The 20,258-nt window shown below is 37.4% G+C and overlaps 3 protein-coding genes across 4 annotated transcripts; 1 reads left to right on the forward strand and 2 right to left on the reverse strand.

Moving 5' to 3' along the window:
• The first annotated feature begins 5,579 nt into the window (after positions 1-5,579).
• On the forward strand, positions 5,580-11,037 carry LOC116024846 (putative pentatricopeptide repeat-containing protein At1g68930). Of its 2 annotated transcripts, XM_031265857.1 has the most exons (4): positions 5,580-8,119; positions 9,758-10,367; positions 10,455-10,478; positions 10,694-11,037. In XM_031265857.1, the coding sequence occupies exon 1, from the start codon at positions 5,580-5,582 to the stop codon at positions 7,809-7,811; it is 2,232 nt and encodes a 743-aa protein (XP_031121717.1). In that variant the 3' UTR covers positions 7,812-8,119; positions 9,758-10,367; positions 10,455-10,478; positions 10,694-11,037. The 2 variants fall into 2 exon arrangements, with proteins under 2 accessions (XP_031121717.1, XP_031121716.1); XM_031265856.1 differs by having other exon boundaries at positions 10,455-11,037.
• LOC116024847 lies at positions 8,593-10,847 on the reverse strand. The gene is made up of 5 exons (XM_031265858.1): positions 10,665-10,847; positions 9,778-10,391; positions 9,248-9,356; positions 8,859-9,179; positions 8,593-8,773 (listed from the first exon to the last, which is right to left on the reverse strand). The coding sequence occupies exons 1-5, from the start codon at positions 10,815-10,817 to the stop codon at positions 8,720-8,722; spliced, it is 1,251 nt and encodes a 416-aa protein (XP_031121718.1). The 5' UTR covers positions 10,818-10,847; the 3' UTR covers positions 8,593-8,719.
• Positions 11,038-11,580: 543 nt separating the features above from the next.
• On the reverse strand, positions 11,581-15,373 carry LOC116025338 (putative U-box domain-containing protein 42). The gene is made up of 4 exons (XM_031266542.1): positions 15,102-15,373; positions 13,855-15,003; positions 13,447-13,753; positions 11,581-13,324 (listed from the first exon to the last, which is right to left on the reverse strand). The coding sequence occupies exons 1-4, from the start codon at positions 15,105-15,107 to the stop codon at positions 11,733-11,735; spliced, it is 3,054 nt and encodes a 1,017-aa protein (XP_031122402.1). The 5' UTR covers positions 15,108-15,373; the 3' UTR covers positions 11,581-11,732.
• Between the last annotated feature and the right edge of the window lie 4,885 nt (positions 15,374-20,258).

The raw sequence follows: 20,258 nt of genomic DNA on the forward strand, positions 1-20,258 counted from the left end.
TAGATTTTAATATTTTAATTTATTCATATTTTTATTTTTTTTAACAATAATTTATTCAAATAAAATAAAATAAAATTTAGAATACATAAATAAATTTTTATTAATGTTAATGTTTTTTGATAAACTAATAAGTAATACGCATTTTAATAGAAAATATAAAAATGCCAATCATTAAAATATTATAGACCATAATAAATTAAAATTACAAATTTTCTCATTACAAAAAGTTTTACATATCAATTTGTTCTAAATTTTATCAATTTGTTCTAAATTTTATGAAACATTAAATACAAATAAAATATTTTACATGTCCAATTTTATAATGGTATTTAATCATTTTGTACAATGAAATAACAAAATAAATGTGTAGTAAAGTGGTACTGAGTATCTTGTTTATGCAAGGGGATGAATGTTCAAATTTCAATGTGAGCATGCATATATTCATTTTGGCATAGATATAAGAGGGGGTTTTTGCATTACCCTTGGCAATTAGTCCTTAGGTATTGTGAGATTCCCTTTAATTTAGCCCTTTTACTTATTTTGCCCTTTGCTTTTTATCTTCTCTACATGACAACAGTTTTCATATTATCTCAAGTCACGACAACAATCTTCATCTTCTCTCAAGTCTCAAGCTAGGGTTCCTATCTTCTCGATCTCATAGGTAATACTCACATCTCCTTCATCTTTTGTTAACTATTTCTTCATAAATTTGAGGATTATGATAGAACTCAAAAACATCGCTGCTATTTGGAAACTAATTTTTCCTAAGGGGGAAGGCGATGGTTTCTTCATTTGATTTTTGTAGGCGTCTATTATTTATCCATGGAATGCTCAGTAATTAATCTCTGCACAATGTCTAACTTTGTTTTTGTTATATCCACCTCCCCCTGTTCTCATCTATTTTTACTCGTTAGAGGAACCATAGTATTTATCAGTTTCTTCATTTGATATATACACCACAAGAAATTTCACATTTAGTGACAACAGAAATTGTCACTACAACTACCGATTTTGGTCACTATTGAAATTAGTGATCAATTTTTGAAGTCGTCACATGTGGTCACTATATCCTCCGTCACTATTATTCTAGTAATAGTGACAACTTACTCGTAACAAATACTTACTTGTCACAATTATCATACTATCAGTGACCAAAGAAAGGTTATCACAATTATCCCACACAACAGTGTCGAATTATTTTTTTGATCACAAAAAGTGTATTATTTGTGACTAAATTGCAAAGTGTCACAAAAGATTTGTCACTAAATGTCTTCATTCTTGTAGTGATAGCTGTCAATAAAGACTATAAATATGAAGTATTTTGTTTCCTAGTTCATTCACTAATCATCATTTGATCATTCTGTTGCATCATTTTAATGGAATATAATGATTAATTGATTTGTTTATGCTTAATTGAGTTTTCCCCTACTTGTTGTGTTGGTTTCTATATAGGGATGGATTCATACTATGAAATTTTTGAGCCACGCATTACTCCATTTAGTTGTCTTGCTATATCTTTTGTGTTTATTAGAGTCAATTCTGCATCTCTATTAGTAATGAGTGCCTAGTTTATATACGGGGACACACTGCCCCTTGCTGTCATTTAAATTTAAAAAAAAAAAAAAACATCTAGACATAGTATTAGGTCTTTGAATTTACATAAAATTGTATTTGAAAGTGATATGCACTGTGTTGATAATTGTAGAATGGATAGAAGAGCTTTAGCTAAATTATGTGATTTGCTAAGGGCTGATTATAACTTGAAGAAATCAGACCATGAATGCAACAACGTACCGATGGCTATTTCTTTTCTTCATATAGTTGCACATAATATAAATAATAGTGTACTTAATTGTCAAATAGTTAGATATGATGAGACTGTTAGTAAACAAGTTCATGTTGTTTTGAACTCTATTTTGAGATTACACAAAATACTCCCTAGAAAACTAGAACCTATAACAGATAATTCAACAAATGAATGTGGAAATGGTTTAAGATACCCATATACTCTTTAAATAAAATAAGTTTCTTATCTAATTATACTAAATCATTTATTAACAAATATTTATATTTCATTGGGATTTAGGGTTGTTGGGGTGCATTGGATAGAACATTTATAAAGGCAATGTTGAAACAATTGACAAATCTAAGTATCGAACCAGAAAATGTGAAATTGCCACAAATGTCTTGGCTGCTTGCACACAAGATAATAATTGATTGGCTTGTTGAAATAGCAAATGACCCCACTTTAAGGTGGGTGGGGTGGGGTGGGGGGGGGGGATAATGGATTCAAGACGAGATACTTGTTGCGCTCATAAAATTAAAGGTGGTACAACTAAACTTTCTAGGAACAAATATCAATTCTACTTCCCACATTTAATCTAGGTATAAATTGTCGAACAGACATTTTCATGCCATTCAAGAGATGTTTAATAAAGGTAGTGAATTTCGGTGGAATGATGTTAAGAAACGCGTCACTGTTAGCAAAGATGTCTTTGATGACTTGCTGGTTAAAGTTAAGTGAAATAAAAAATATAATCTTTTTTTTTTGTTTACTTATATGTGCAAACTCTTTTAGTTTTACTTTTTACACATCTTTGCTAACAGTGACACGTTTCTTAACATCATTCACCCAAATCCACTACCTTTATTAAGCATCTCTTAAATGCCATGGGAACGTTTCTTCGACAATTTATACCTAGATTTAATGTGGGACATAGCATTGATATTTGTTCATGGAAACTTTAAATGTAGCATCTTTTCCAGACTCAACAAGTATCCCGTCTTGAATCCATTCTCCCCTTTAAAGTGGGGTTATTTGCTATTTCAACAAGCCAATCGATCATTGTCTGATGTGAAAGCTGTTGGAAAATTAGCACTAAAATAAAATTTTAAGTGGCCATTTTGTGATACAATTTAAAGTGGGGTCTACATCCGATTTGGGTCGGGTAAATGTGGATTCGGGTTCTTTGTAGTTAGACGAAGAGATCCATATATTGTACGCTCAAAATGGATAATAAGTGAATGAGAAATTGGTTCTCAAAGTAGATCCATTTGAGATGGAATTTGGGTGAGGAAAAACTTATGCAGCTTTGTCATACATTGGTTGGGAATGAGGATTTGCCCCACTATAAATACAAGAGGCTTTTTAATGCTAATTGACTTGTATGGCATAGATGCTCTCTCTCTCGCGCGCAGGGGGTGCAAATCAAATCCCAAATTGAGCCTAAAAAGACTTGACTCGTGTACGCTGGCACTGGAAAATTGGTTGGCCTTGCTGGCTAAGTTATGCCATACTTTCGAACGAGTTTTCCATACATGAGATCAGAAGTGACGTCTCGCAGCACGTTGTCTCGATGGTTCGCAAAATTATTTTGTGAGTCATGCTAGTGGGTGGAGGTTACATGGATAATATTAATGCCATGATTAATGCTGTGAACCATTTCCTCTACTATATATTTGTAGGTGAGCAGCAGGTTTTGTACACACACCAAGCTACATGAAAATACACATATTTTTTCCTCAAAACACTGCTCATCATTCCTTCTAGCCACCTGCGTTCATCCCACGCCCTAGTTCGCCGGATACCAAGTTTGTGTGCTCAAACGCAGGTATCGTAGTACGTTTTATCCTGGGAAACCTAGACCACAACGCTCCAGCACCCCGAGAGACGGTAAATAAGGTTTTAAGGATAGTGGCAACACGACTCGTGCTTCCAACCACCCGAGATCGTCTGATTTTCGTCCTTTGGCATTTCTAGGTTTATTCAACCTTTTGTAGGTTTTATTTTCCTGGTTATTTATCCTTCGTGGATATTTATTTATTTGTATTTTTCCATTTTCTAGTGAATTTCGAGAATCATTTCTTGTGAATTTCGAGAATCATTTCCTTACAAAAGCACTTAAGACGCTTGTGGCAATTTCCTATTTTCTGGTTCAATACATAGATCTATCAACTATTTCAACATTGACTTTTATAAATGTTCCATCCAATGCACCCAAACAACCCTAAATCCCAATTAAATATAAATATTTGTTAATAAATGATTTAGTATAATTAGATAAGAAACTTATTATTTTTTTTTTCTTTTGAAAAGAGTATATGAGTATCTTAAACCATTTCCACATCTCATTTGTTGAATTATCTGTTATAGGTTATGGTTTTCTAAGGAGTATATTGTGTAGTCTAAATAGAGTTCAAATCGGCATGAAATTGTTTACTAATAGTTTCACCAGATCTAGTTGTTTGCCGTTTAAGTACTGCATTCTTTATATTATGTGCAATTATATGAAGAAAAGAAATCACCATCTCATTGATTGTTGCGTTCCTGCTATCTTTCAAGTTATATATGAGTCCTTAGCAAATCACATAATTTAGCTAAAACTCTCCTATCCATTTTATAATTATCAAACACAGTGCATATCACTTTCAAATATCATTTTATGTAAATTCAAAAATATAATATTATGTCTAGATGCTATTTCATTAGCACATGCCATAATTTTTCTAAACTTCCTTCTAAATACTAATGTCATAGAAAGAAACATAAGCATATTAAGCATGCTTTTCATGATCTTTATGTGCAAAATAAGGACAATAACTTGTAATCTCATCCTTTTGCCTTAGTGATAATAGAGCCATAACATGCACTCTATAGGAATGAAATGTGTAATAAATTAAATAAATATTTACTTCAAATAATTTGATTGATAAATCCTTACCATAATATATAACATGATAGAATATAAAAGAAAGTAAGAGGAAGACAAAGTCAAAGGAAATAAAGAATGAACATAGACTTTTGTAATATAACACTTTATTATTGCTTTCAAAACATATGGCAAGTCCATTACCGTGCACCTAGTTGGAAGAAAATCAAATACAAATAGTAATTTCAACTAGCATAAATATAGGAGTTGAACATTTAGATGACAACAACGGGGCAGTGCATCCCTATATATATAACGTCTAGGCACTCAATACTAGATCTGATATACAAAATTATAACTATAATAAAAACAAAACAAAAAATATGGCAGGGCAACTGAATGGAGTAATGCATGGGTAGCATGCCTCAAGAATTTCATGGTATGAATGCATCCCTATCTAGAAAACAGGTAGGAGAAAACACAATTAAGCATAAATAAATAAATATATACTAATCATTGAATTAAAATGATGCAGCAAAATGATAAAATGATTAGTGGATGTACTACTATAGAAAACATCTTCAACGCCGCCTAAATAACATCGAATTTTTACAAAATCGACGTCAAATAATTATTTAAATTTACAATTTTTTAAATAAAATTAATTACAATATTTAATTATACAATTCCACCAATTTTTTAAAAAATGAATCAAAACAATTTTTCAGAATACATCCAAACACTGAAAATAAAACTATTTGATAGAAAATGACTCATTTTTCAAAAGTCCTTTTTGTTTTTATTTTATTACTTTCCAAACTGACCTAAAAGGATATCACAAAACAACACGTGATGCGCCGAAGTGCGAAGTCCGGACACTACAAATCGACCCACTTCTTTCCCGCCAAAATAGATTTACATTGAAGCGGTATGTCTCACATTTCTAACCACTACTGTTCTCTTCTGAAGCTCTGCTGCGACACCCAAAACCGCGCACAATTGAAGAAGCTCCACTGCCGGATAATCAAATCCGTATCGAACGCCGAGACATTCTTGCTGAACAACCTCATCAACGCATACAGCAAGCTCGACGAATTCGTGTACGCACGCCGCGTGTTCGATCAAATTCCCAGGCCAAACCAGTTCTCATGGAACACCCTTCTCTCCGCTTACTCCAAAGCCGGGAACTTTCTGGAAATGCAGGAAGTATTCCGCATGGTCCCGAAGAAAGATGGGGTTTCTTGGAATTTGGTTATTTCGGGTTATGCCTCTCACGGGTCGGTTGATGAGGGTTTGAGGGCTTTTAAGTTGATGTTGAGGGATGGGAGGGTGAATTTGAACAGAATCACGTTTTCTACCATGCTTATATTGTCCTTGAGCAATGGTTGGATCCAATTGGGGAGGCAAATTCACGGACAGATAGTGAAGTGTGGGTTTGAATCCTATGTTTTTGTGGGCAGTCCCTTGACTGATATGTATGCGAAACTTGGGTTTATTAGTGAGGCAAAACAGGTGTTTGATGAGTTGCCAGAGAGAAATTTGGTTTTGTCTAACACAATGATTATGGGTTTTCTGAGGTGTGGGATGGTGAAAGAGGCGGAGAGATTGTTTATGTGTTTGCCAGAGAGGGATTCTATATCATGGACTACAATGATTACTGGGCTAACACAGAATGGTCTAGATATAAAAGCTTTGGAAATTTTCAGAGAAATGAGACTGGAAGGACTGGCAATTGACCAGTTTACCTTTGGGAGCATTTTGACTGCTTGTGGAAGTTTACTGGCATTGGAAGAAGGTAAACAGATTCATGCTTATGCAATCAGAAGTTATCATATGGATAACATTTTTGTTGGCAGTGCACTTGTTGATATGTATTCCAAGTGTAGAAGCATTAACTATGCAGAGAATGTCTTTAGGAGGATGAAAAGCAAAAATGTTGTGTCTTGGACAGCAATGGTAGTGGGTTATGGCCAAAATGGATACAGTGAAGAAGCTGTTTGGACGTTTTGTGAGATGCAACGGAATAGAGTCAAGGCAGATGAATTTACTTTAGGAAGTGTCGTTAGCTCGTGTGCAAACCTAGCAAGCATAGAAGAAGGAGCCCAGTTTCATGGTCAAGCATTAGTTTCAGGCTTGATTTCCTTCATTACAGTTTCCAATGCTCTTGTGACCCTGTATGGTAAGTGTGGAAGTATAGAAGAGTCTCATAAACTGTTCAATGAGATGGAGGTTAAGGATGAGGTCACTTGGACTGCATTGGTTTCCGGGTATGCACAGTTTGGAAAAGCCGCTGAAACTATTGGCCTTTTTGAGAAAATGCTTGCACAAGGACTGCAACCAGATGGAGTGACTTTTGTTGGGGTTCTAGCTGCTTGCAGCCGGGCAGGACTTGTAGATAAAGGGAAATATTATTTTGATTCAATGGTAAGAGAACATAGAATTGTGCCTACTCTCGATCACTATACTTGCATGATTGATCTATTAAGCCGATCTGGACAGTTAGAAGAAGCGAAACACTTCATACAAAAGATGCCCTGCCATCCTGATGCAATTGGTTGGGCTACACTGCTGAGCTCTTGTAGAACTCGCGGTAATATGGAAATTGGGAAATGGGCAGCTGAGTCTCTTTTGCAAATAGAGCCACAAAATCCAGCAAGTTATGTCTTGCTTTCAAGTATGTATGCCGCTAAAGGAGACTGGAATGAAGTGGCCCAGTTAAGGAAGGCAATGAGAGATAATGGTGTGAAAAAGGAACCAGGATTTAGTTGGATCAAATATAAAAACAAGCTGCATGTTTTCTCAGCTGATGATAAGTCAAGTCCATATTCAGACAAGATATATGCAGAGCTTGATACATTGTACTGTAGAATGATAGAGGAGGGCTATATTCCTGATGTAAGCTCTGTCCAGCATAATATTGAGGAGTCTGAGAAAGTGAAACTTCTTAACCACCATAGTGAGAAGCTTGCAATTGCCTTTGGTTTGATCTTTGTTCCTCCTGAGCTCCCCATAAAAGTGGTTAAAAATCTTAGGGTATGTGTTGATTGTCACAATGCAACTAAAATAATTTCCAGGATCACTGGAAGAGAAATTTTAGTAAGAGATGCTGTTAGATTCCATTTATTTAAAGATGGAGAATGTTCTTGTGGCGATTTCTGGTGATATGCCGCTTGTCTATTGACTATCAGAGAATGACATTCCATCAGCTTCTTTCATGTTTAGAATGAACCCAGTAGTTGAGATAACAAGTGAATGCTATGATTTGCTAATGGCATTGAACTTCTTATGATGACTATGGTGCTATCAGAAAATTTCTTCTAGTTGATGCTATTGGAAGACTAGAAGGTGCCAAGGTGGTATAATTGCCTGTAAGAAATCTTTACAGGATAGGGTGTTTCTTTTCCTAACAATTGAGTTGAAGTTTCCTAAGGAGAATCCAATCAATCGAGCAGTGAATCCTTCTTGACAAGGTAAGATTTCACTGTAGTTTTAATGTGATATATAAGAGACTCAATTGGTGTACTAGATCCTAGTCAGTGTCTTGGAAAATTCTTGCCAAGAGGCTTAATTGATTAGTCAATGAACTAACATTCAAAGACTCTAATTGTAGAGCTTGTTGATACCTTTTTTTGGTAACAAACATGGATGTCCTCACCTGTTTTCTTCTATTTAGTATACAAGCTCTATGCATTTGTAGATTATTTACTATTTCAGAAAGAAAAATACACTTCATTTTTATCATTATTTTCTTTCTGTTGAATTGTATTTTAGATCTAAAAGTGAACCTGTGCCGATGCATATTTCACAAATATTATTCTATTGAATTTCTAAATTGAAAATATCTTGGGTGCAATAACCAAGGGATGGATGTCTCAAAACTCTCCAAGGAGATACAACCTAGAGATAAAACACATGCTATTACAGTATAAGAGTTCTGCCAAGGTAGAGGAAGAATTACAAAAAAGGATACTACTAATGCATATTAAGTATATTCAGAAGTAAACTGCTCAGATTTTTTAAATCTGAAAAGTGAGGCCAGCAATCCAGTATTGCAGGATGATAATCTGGAGTTAATCATAGTCTTGTACTGATTTCATAGACTCTGATCGACTATTCTTTTGATTCTGCATTAATTGAGAAAGATCTATTAGTGTTTATCTTGTGCTGGAAACAAGACTTGGGTAATGTAGCAAAGCCAAAGAGGGTTACCTGCATCTGTCTGCAAATTTCAATGATTTCAGCAATTGGCGCCCAGTCTCCAAAGTTTCTTTCAATGAACTGATAAGCGATGCCAGTTTTGCCTTTGCCAACTATAAAGAGACCACCTTTTATCTCTCCTTCTCCTCTGAAGTTCTGATCCAGTCCCATAGCCTTTGCTCGCTTGTAATTTGCAATAGCTCGAGGGTTGAGTAGAAATCCTGAGATGAACTTATCCTTTAGCAGCTGCCCTCCACCCAGAGCCTTGAAAAATTCCATGCCCCTGTCGTGAAGTACAGCCCCACCCCAATATCTTGGCCAGAAATCTTTTACCTATTCCGTTAAAGTCAAACTTGAGAGCTATTTTAAAGAAACATGTCAACTGAAATCAACATACTTACCTCTGATTCTATGTACTCATGAATAACAGCAATCAATTTAATGCCAAGTGAGTCAAATATAGGCTTTTTGGAATACAGTTGGTGGGCTTCAGCTCTGCACATGATGCACCTGTTTCCACATTTATTCACAGATGAAAAACATAACCACTCTAAAAATGTAGTTTCACATTTTAATGTTTTAAGATGGACTCTATACATGTATGTGTATTTATGTGTGAGCTCTGTGATGTTAAAGCCTTAGTTATAATATGTTTTGACATTAATATGTGTTGTTGCTTGTCTGAGGCCAAGATTAACCAAGGCATTAACCTTCATGTAGCACATTGAATACTTCTAAGTCAATGTAACTATGTAAAAGCTATTTTCTTGATCTCAAGGTGTTTTTTTCTTAGGAATTAGGGCAATAGAAAGTTTTGGGATACATTTGATTGTTAATTTTTTCACCCAGTTGATTAATTACATGCGTGATTATGCTGAATAAAAAGTAACTAACAAAAATTATAAACGCAGGATATACTTGGAAGATTTACCCTGGGCGCCGGATACAAAGGAGAAGTGCTGGTAAATCACGCCACAGTTCTGAGGCCTTCATGGGAGGAGTCTTTGTTTTTACCAGACGCTCTATTCCCATCTTATATTCTGGCATTATTTTTTGAACTGAGATATTCTCAATATCAGTATAAGGAGCAACATTCTCAACTACCGGGGGAGCCTGCACACAACCACATGCTCTCGGCTCTGCAGGCATTGCTGCCACAATTCCCTTGAAGACATGTCCTTCTTTGAGCTTGTAATCAGCCATTGACTGCTCCACAGATACCTCGGAAGCTAGAGTGCTTCTCGTCCTGTTCTGCATTTTTCTGGAGTTGATAGATGATAGTTCACGCGTGTAAATACTATCATTTCGGGTGGTGGTTCTCCTTCTTGCTGGGAGCATATAGGATTCTGGTAAAGGATTTGCTCCATAGGCATTAGTTCTGTCTATGAAACGGGCAATATGTCCCCTTTTCATTCCAAACTGTGATGAAAGATCTGAACTGCTCAAGCTAAGAAGCTGAGTAAAGGTTTTCCCGGAGGTCTCTAAACTGTCAGCATATTGCATTAGAGCACGACTGTGCAGGTATGACCTGATTTCTAGCGCATCCTTGAGCATAAAAAAAAATCAGAGAAATGATTAACTGAACTTTTTTTTTTTGTAATTTTGCAGATTGTGAAGCAAGACAACTTTAAGGTGAACTATGATCTGCCATATCTATACAATAATAGAGATATTTAAATGATAAAAATTCCAAAAATGATCTTGAGGACTGCTAGAGAAAATTGAACTCCTGAGTAATTGCATAGGAGAGTTTGAACACAAATCTCTTGTATCAGGAAAAGAAAATATAGCAAAGTCGATTCTAATTGTTAATTGAACCTTCTGTTGTTGTGTCATGTTTATCTCAGCCATGTCTTCTGAAGTCATAATCTTCAACGTCGGTACATCATCCCAGCCTTCCTCCAGCAGCATAGGAAGAAGGGTCTTTAGACAGCCGTCTCCAATAAACTCCTCAACCGCAAAAGAAGCCATCTCCTTGTGAAGCAGAGAGAAAAACCAGCAAGCAAAATTTATTGAAGATGCCCACGAAGCTTGATATATAAAAGAGAAGCACGTGGCTTTTGGTGCTTGTAGTCTGCAAGCTATGTGATTGGGTCTACAATGTTAACCTTAGAACAAGTTTATCCCATATGATTTTAATATGATTTTATGAATTTTCAATATGATATGAAACTTTGTTGGAAGGATTCAAGATTACGTTTCTGATTGTCATTGCATACATGTTATGATACTGATGTTTTCAGTCAGAATACTTTTACAATTTACAGCTTCTTGTTCTCCCTCTCTTTTCTGTTTCTTGTGTATCTTGAAGAATTTACAATTGAAATGCTTTAAACAAGAATATTGTAATCTTTATAACTGAATGTGGAAAAATATGTAACAGAGACCAGAAGACTGTTACTGCCGGCTAAACATTTTTAGTTTTAAATAACATGTCTAATGTTAGGTGCTGCCGGCAAAGATTACTTTATGGTTAGCCTGCTTTGTTTTTAGTAATATTCAGACTTTAGGAAGTTGTTTACTTGTTAAGTTGGTAAATTCTCCATCGCGGTTGGTGGTATAGTTGACAAAAATGTCTAAGAATTCTATGCCTGCTAAACCGGCTTTTTGTGTGCTGTTCTCTTTGGGTTTAGCTTCTCTTCATTTGTGAGAACAGCTAAACAAAGTGATTGATAGCCTGATAGGAACTGTATATATGCTAGAACAGCGTCGTTTTCTTTAAAATGTCTAAAACTATATCAGAAGATTTGCTGATCTTGGCAAAAGGACTTGAAAAGTTGTGGAAGAAAAGAAATATAAACAATGATAGGCTAATCCACATGTTTACATATGTTGAGTCTTGAGTGTCTTCACATGTTTTTGAAACTAATGAGTGCAGAAAGAGATTTACATGGTGAACGAGGTGGCGGTGAGCTGGGGCATCTTTTTCAAATGCATCAAGATTTTCTCGGCCATTTGCCTCGTGAGTACATCGCCATGGTGAAATGCTGTGATTAATGTAGCAGGAAACAGCCTGTCTTGTGATATATCTGAGGTAGACTGGTCGCCGCCTTTGGAAAGAATTTTTTCGATCATCCAAAATGATTTATGCCACAGGGCTTCTTCTCTGTGCTCCTTCACCACATTCAGCACGTGCTGGATTGCTTGCTTTTCCATCAACAAGCTCACGCTCTTGTCTATATCGACTTTATCATCCAACAATGTGGATATAGCAGACAGTGATGCTTCAACTACCTCTGCATTCTTGTGTTCCAGACAGGCTAACAGCCTCTCAAGTGCCTTTGCATCGACCAAGCAAAACGTTTCCTCTGAAGAACACGTGCCTCTGTGAACAGGGCATAGTGGCACATTGATGTGTTTGGTTGGATTAAGCGAGAAACATCTCCGCAACAGAGAAGCCTTCAGGTACTTGGCTTTCTTGGTTGGTGCTTTTGATAGACTGACTGATTGTTTTGACAAGTTCCCCAGTGCAGTTGCTGATAATTTCTGGATTTCATCGCTTGATGGTTTCATCAGTAATTCGGAGAAGATTAAAGTGAAGTTGTAGGCCTTCACCAATTGTAGTATTTGATGATCATACAATGTAGAGGTGAATCTGGCAAGAATTCCCACAAGTCCTTCAAAATATGCATTCACATGCCTTCTGGTTCCTGCTCCACCATTCTGGAGCTTGTTTATCTGGTTTATGATTGTGGGGACTGTTTTCCCCTCGACCAACGCGAGATTTAGGGTCAGGTTTTGATGGGGAAGCTTTGCCAAGAAAATGGCAGAAACCGCTTGCTTCTCTGTGATACAATCACCCACCGTTGAAGGCTGGACCAGGCTTACAGGTTGGCCTCTAGTTTTGCACAGTCTGTCTGATAAGGTATGCCCCATAAGTGGAGAGAGCGCGATGAGAAACTTGATCGAAGCAACTCCAAGTTCTTCGTTGGGGTAATTGATAAACTCGATCAGGATATACCCAGCATCTGTCTCCTTCACTGCAGAAACAATGGCAGCTGATGTTTTCTGAAACTTCATCAGGCACTGGAGGATTCTGATGAGGTTGATGTTCAGTTCATCCGGGCTTGAATTTCGTATCATGTGAACGATGTTGTGCACTGTGTACTCTGAATCAAATCTGTGCCCGTGCACGTTTACTTCCAGGCTCTCCAGCTGCAGCCCAAACTCTAGTATATTTGCAAGAATCCCGGCTGCCTCCTTCTTCGAGTCCATTGGCTCGTCGTAGATTTTCCTGTTGAAGATCTCCTCCACCATGACTTGTATGATCCCGGCTTCCACAAGAATGTTGCCATTCGTGTGGTGCAGAGATATCTGATTTAGAGCTTTAAAGGCTGCATTTCTGCTCAGAGAATTCCCAGTGTGCAACATTTTGATCAGAGCTGGAGAGGCTCTTTCTGCCACATAAGTGCTTCTGTCAGGTACAAGAACAATTTCTCCAATGTAGCTTGCCATCTCCATTTTCGTCTCTTCATTTCCTGTCGAGTTTTACCAACAAGAACATAAGAAGAAGAAGAAGAAGAAGACTAGTAACTCTTACGATCAACCAGAAAATTATAACCCTAAATGCATAATCAAACTATTATTTGCATATGCTGACCTTCATTTAGATAGTTTATTAGGGGTTCCCAATATCCGTTTTCTGCCATGTGCTTGATGTTGTGTGAAGATCTTTCCAGGCTCTTTAACACTTTATCAGCTGTTTCTGAAGTGAAATCGTCATTCTCTTTGTACTTGGTTGTGATAAGCATCAGGATAGCGCCCGGGACTTCCTTGATGGTATCACAGAAAGATTGGCATTTAGAAAGCCCAAGAAGAAGTGAGGCTGATGCATGCTTGACTGGTGAGTGATTACTTGACAGCATCCTTATGATTGTGGCAACGTCGATTTCTCTCGTGATCGTCTCCTGCATTGATACAATTACTTATTTCGATGTTTATGGATTCTTAGAAGGATTTACTGATCTCAGAAGTGGTGAATGATGGGGTAAAAGAGTAAAGGAATTACCTTTCCATCGTTGTTATCTTCAGCTAGCTCGTGCAACAATTCTAGTGTTACTCGTCTTATGGTTCTGTTCTTGTAGTCGAGGAACTTGGCAAGTACCGGGACCATTCCTGTGCTGCAGACTTGAACCTGATTGTATGGCTTTCCCCGACAAATGGTTCGAAGATCTTCGATGGCATCCAGTACAATATCCTGTGTTTTGGCTGAAGATAAAGCCTCACGCGCCATCTTGATCCTCACTGCTTCGTTTCTGTCCTTCCATTCGTCTATTGTTGCTTTTAAGGCCATATTCGGGCGTAGGATTCTGGTTTTCAGCTTCTGCCCCGACTTGGGGCAAACGATTTCCTCTCTGCTCCCGAATTTACTGATCCATTCGACGATGGCTCTTCTCTCATAGGTTATTCCAGTGTCTGTGGTTACAGGATCATCCATGATCTTCTTTGTGAGAGGGCAAAAGAAAGTCTCATACATAGGCTCCATGGATTGAGCCATTTGAGGGAAATGCAAATCCATTGATAGTTTATGTTTTCTGCTTCTCTCCCTCTCCATCCATTGATCTCGCCCGTTCAAGCTCAGAGAACTATCCGAGAAGTGGATACTAGTTGAGTCTACTACCTGCAGATTCTCCATTGAAACATCAACATCAATAGAGTAAAGATCTGTTTCTGTTCTCTCGGTTTCAGCTCTCGATACCTCCTGGTGAACTGCAGGCTCGTTCCGCGTTTTCCCAGGTAAAAACCGTGCTGTTTTGATTTCGATGGACAGCGATTTTGCAGCAATGGCTGCATATCCTTGATCCCCATAGGCTGATGATGGCATCAGAGTTAGTCCTTTCCCTATTTCTTTCACTAAACCTTGAAGCTCTTCAACTGCTGCTGAGGTTGTTTCCCGGGAGCCCCTCCCTGCTTTCTTTATTATATCTTCTGCAAGCCCAAAGCTTCTCCTTAGAGACTGTAGAATCTCTGCAACATGTGTTGGGGTTTTCTTGTTTATCTGCAGCTCCATTAGAACAGACGAGGCCCGGTATAGATAGCTCCCGATCTCCACGAAACTCTCCCTTTCCATCTCTGCAAATTCTGCTGCTTTTGTGAAGTCTGATATGTCTGCTAGCCAGGACTGAACATTCCCAGATGAATCTTGATCTCCATTAAGCTGGGAAATTCAGAAAAGATTGGTTCAAGTCACTGGTAAATGAATGGAATTCAGAAACTCAAAACGACAATAATCTGTTAGCTAGAGAGAGTCCATACCGACATCTGTTAGCGCTGCCGCCTGGAATAAGGTTGAGGTTGCTGATACTGAATCATGGGATCTGTTTGGGGGGGGAGAAAAAAACACAGTTTAAGGATCAATCATTGAATGAGTCTCCATGATCATTGCTTCTAGATTTGGTGTAACTTGTTTTCATGTGTTACAAAGTCAAGATTATAGCAAAACTCCAATAGCTAAAACTTGTGATGTCAGATTGGTTTGTGTTCTCAGCTGGTTGGTGATCTGATGTTGCAATTTTCAACAGATGGAATAGGTCTGCTGTGGTGGGGGATGACATTTAAAATTTTTCACTTTGTTTAGTTTAATGTTTCTTTCAACCCTTTTCAATTCTAACAGTGTGTTTACTTGTGGATGTAAAACTAATAAATGCTTCCGGAAAGGGGTGGCCAGGTGGGTGGAGCATGATTCTTGTATTTCAAGGTCAAGCGTTCAGTTCTTGTCAACATTCTATTGGTTCAGTCAGTCGCATAGGTCTTCTTAGTGCGATTTACCTCTCTTATGTGATTAAGTGGATATCTACGGATAGTTATGTTACTGCCGATTTCCCTTTTAATAGAGTCAATATTACTACAAAGAAAAAGAAGAGAGTTTATTATTCAATATTCTATTACGGAGTATTAAAGTTAGCAATATTTATGATGTCTTTTCAAGATTCATAAACTAGGGAATCAATCACATCTGATATACCTTTCAGGCTATAAAAATTCAAACCAAATAAGTAAGCATAGATGGATATATATAGCATTAGCAATGTGAACTCTAAGAAGACTTGGTCAACAATTTCTATACTATAATTGACAACTTGTGTAATATTTAAAAAGATATGAGGAAAAAGTGTCAGATAGAACACTGAACTTTTACGCATTGTGCAATTAAATCATTGAACAAAAAAAGTGTGCAAAAGGCCCGTTAAATATGCAAATAACATTTTTTACAAGTTACTTCCAAGTTTTCCTTAAATATAATGTCATAATGTCAAATTATATATAAACTTTGATTTTCACGGACCTTATAGTATACAAGGCTTTGGTATGACTTTTTCTAATCTACTTGTTAGGGCATTTAATGTAATATAGATAAACTTCTTCTTCTCTTCTATCAAACTCATATGTTATCCATTAAATGCTATCATCTTCCACATGTATTTCTCTTCCCATGTTTTGTCATTGACAAAAGTGCCACTGCAAATAGTTTCTTTTACTAATCTTTGCCTCTTTCCAAACCTAATTTCTAAAGTCTACTTCTTAATTCCAGCCAATTCTTAAATAGTGAATGAATTAATGAGAGTTTCTTAGTAGTTATGAATATATATTTTATTGTAACAGAGTCAATAGTATTAAGAATAATGAAGTTTCTCTCGTTACATAATTTTTTTCACATTACTCAAAGGTATTTATTTATTCAATTGACAGGTAGTAAAACAAAACTACTCATTTATTTTGAATTAATTGACCAATTGAGTTGTGTTCCGAGAAAAATGACTATAATTATTTGTGTGTATTATTGAGTATGCGAGGGCATTTTGTTAATAAGGAAAACAGCAGCCTCAAAAGCAAAATGCCAGAACCGAGACGGCACAGAGGCACGAGCCATAAGTGCTAGCCCGGTTTCAACCACATGCCTGTGCTTCCGTTCCACACGACCATTCTGTTCGTGTGTGTACGCACAAGATTGCCTGTGACTAATACCAAGCTGAACAAAAACAGAATGTAACTTTTTATACTCAGCCCCTAAATCAGATTGAACAGCTTTGATTTTACGATTGAAGGCACGTTCAACTAAACATCGAAAACGCTCAAAAACAGAATATATATCTGACTTTAATTTCATAGGAAAATACCAAGTATAACGAGAAAAGTCATCCACAAATAAAACAAAATAACGATAACCCTCAGAAGAGAGTACAGGAGCAGGGCCCCAAATGTCCGTATAAACTAAATCTAGCACATTCGAACTAACAGAGACAACACGTGGCAATGGGAAACGTGCAGATTTACCCATTTGACACGCAGAACACACAGTATGAGAAGTTTTATTCGACTCACTAACAGAACAAGACTCCAAGACTCGATGTAAAACACGCTGATGCGGATGACCCAAACGATCATGCCACGTAGACGCCGAAGCACGAGCAGAAATAAACGCGGAAGGTGAACCAGAAGGAACCGACAAGGCATAGAGCCCACCGGAACTATTGCCCCGCAAAAGAATTTCCTTGGTCCGAATATCCTTCACAACAAAGAAGGAAGGGTGAAACTCAAAAAACACCTGATTATCCGACGCAAAGCGCTGAACGGATAATAAAGAGGCAGAAAGACGGGGAACATGTAAAATATGAGACAACTTAAGAGACCTAGAAGGCGTAGAAATAGAAGCATGACCCACGTTACTAATAAGTAAAGGCGTACCGTCACCAACACGTAAAGTGTCGTTACCACCATATTCTTCAGAAGTAGAGAGGGCAGCTATATCAGGTGTGGCATGATGTGTTGCACCAGTGTCAGGCAACCAGGTATGAGCAGTCACGTTATTCGCCGAATCACCCTGATGAATAAAATTCGCTTGCGGAGAAACCACATAAGGCAACTTGTAACAAGATAAAGCCGAGTGACCAAATGAACCGCAAATTTGACACTGGATGCAAGAGCCTCTGCCACGGCCTCTCCCACCGCCACGTGACTGCCGACCTCCCTGAGCAGCGAAAGCCGCCGGTGCAGCACCTCCAGGCAATGCGTAATCATCACCGGCGATGAAGTCTTGCGCGCCCAGCAAGTCAGCAAGCTCAAGGAGCGTCACCGGATGTCCTCGAACCGCCAGCGAAGAGGTGACACCCTTGAACTCCGGTCGAAGGCCGCGGAACACGTACAGGTTCTGTTCTTCCAGCGTTACCTTCCGGCCGGCGAGAGCTAAATCTTCAACAATAAGCCGAGCTCGCCTGAGATACTCTGCCGTCGACGAATCTCCTTGCCGGAGACCATGGAGTTGGCTAAGCAAGTGAAGTTGGCGGGATTGAGAGGCGGAAGCGAGGGACTGCTCAATGGCATCCCACAACTCCTTCGATGTCCTACAGCCGACGGCGATGGAGAGCACCTCCTCGGACAGCGAAGAAACCAGGAGAGACAGCAACCCTTGATCACGGCGAGACCACGCAACAAACGCCGGATTCCGAACGCGGGCAGCAGCAGACACGGCAGGGAGGAACTCCTCCGGGCAAGGACACGATCCATCAACAAGATCAATGAGATCATGGCCACGTAGAAACGGGAGAACCTGAGTACGCCAAAACAAAAAATTGCGGTGGTTGAGTTTGATGCTAATGTAGTGATGAGCAGAAGAGAGCGACGACACGGGAGCTGGCGCCGCAGAACTCACAGCAACATCTGAAACGGTCCGCTCAGAGGCAGAGCCGTCATTCGTAGCCATGGGAACAAGAACGAAACCCTAGCGACTGATACCAGATGAGAACAATTATGTTTGTATTAGAGTTCACAAAATATAACTGTAGGAATACAAGAGTATATATACAAGAGAATCATAAGTAAACTAGGACTGAGAATCATAAGTAAACTAGGACTGAGACTTATAGTATGACTCTATTATGTAGAGTCCTAATATGTATGATGTAGATATGTGTACCCTATTAATAACAATAAGATGGTAATGCACGTTTTAATGTTTACTCCTTTCATCTATATTTAGTTATTTACTACGGAGTACTTTCAATCTTTTATTTTCCTTTTTGGTCTATCTCAAGATAGGGTCAACTTTTAGAAAGTACGGAGTAGTAAAATATAGACAGAGTATCTTTAAAATTACAATAGTTTTTGTTTTTGTTTTTTTAAACACCTTATTTTTTTAAAGTTATACATTATTTACATTATCACAATTAAGAACTCTACACTAAATTTTAGATTTTGATTGAACTCAATAGATTATTGGTTCAAATATTTATTTTTTTTAGTACTATTGACTATGTTACATGTAATATCTGTTCATATATACTTTCTCAACCTACTGAAACCCAACAAGTCAATATTACCTGCAACCTATAACCTCCCATTTGAAAAGTTACTTCATGTCAAAAATATTTGAAGTATTAGCTCAAATAATATTATCTAAATTAAATTTTAAGTAAGTTTAATAGACACAGTAAGCCAACTCTGAACTTTCAAGTTGCTTATGGGCTCTAGCAGATTTTATAGGCAACCATACCCACTACCTGGCCCAATCGAAGCCCCTCCAAATAGCCCATCAGCCCAAATCACTTCAATATACTACCTCCGTCCCATTTTGATTGTCTGGTTCATTTAACGAAACTTGAATAAAGTTATTTTTAATCCAATTTTTCATAATAATAAATTTAGCATTAATATATAAAATTTATATATTTAGAAACTACATCAAAAGTACTATCAAACACAAAAAAAAATTAAATTTAAAAATAATAAAAAATTACTAAAGAAAATATGCAATGAAGAATAGGACAGATAAAATGGGACAGAAGGAGTAATAGTTATACCGTGGACCCGGGTCTACCTAACAAGGTGGATTCGTCACAATTTACATAACGAATATTTACATTTGCATACTGAATGTTCACAATTCAAATTGTGATAATTCAGTATGTAAATTGTGTATTTTGGACCCGGATCTACAGAATAATTTGTCACTTCAATAGGGTACAGACGACAATTTATATCATGAACCAAGGTCCACATAATATAATGGACCCTATAGATCGAAACGACGAGGGTACGAGACACATGATTCATACTATAAAGTACAAAATTTTATAATACAATACACAAAAAAATTACAACACAAGACACATACATGTTATATATTTACTTATTTTTCAAATGTGATTTAAGTACATAATTTGTGTTCATAAGCACAGAATTTCACAACACAAGAAACAAAAATTCATAGCATAAGACACAATTACTAATTTATTTTATGAAATTTCATAACTTGCACTTTAAATCCTGGTGGATATAAGGATTGACGACAAACAACTATCTGCTACGAGTAGCCGCATCCGACAATGCTGGGACTGGGCCCACTGGGGAGCACTATCCTAGACTCCTAGTATCCTAGCTTTAGCAACGAGTTTCCAAGAAAATGACAAACTTTGA

Source organism: Ipomoea triloba, chromosome 7 (genome assembly GCF_003576645.1).
Source record: "Ipomoea triloba cultivar NCNSP0323 chromosome 7, ASM357664v1".
NCBI classification, from domain to species: Eukaryota; Viridiplantae; Streptophyta; class Magnoliopsida; order Solanales; family Convolvulaceae; genus Ipomoea; species Ipomoea triloba.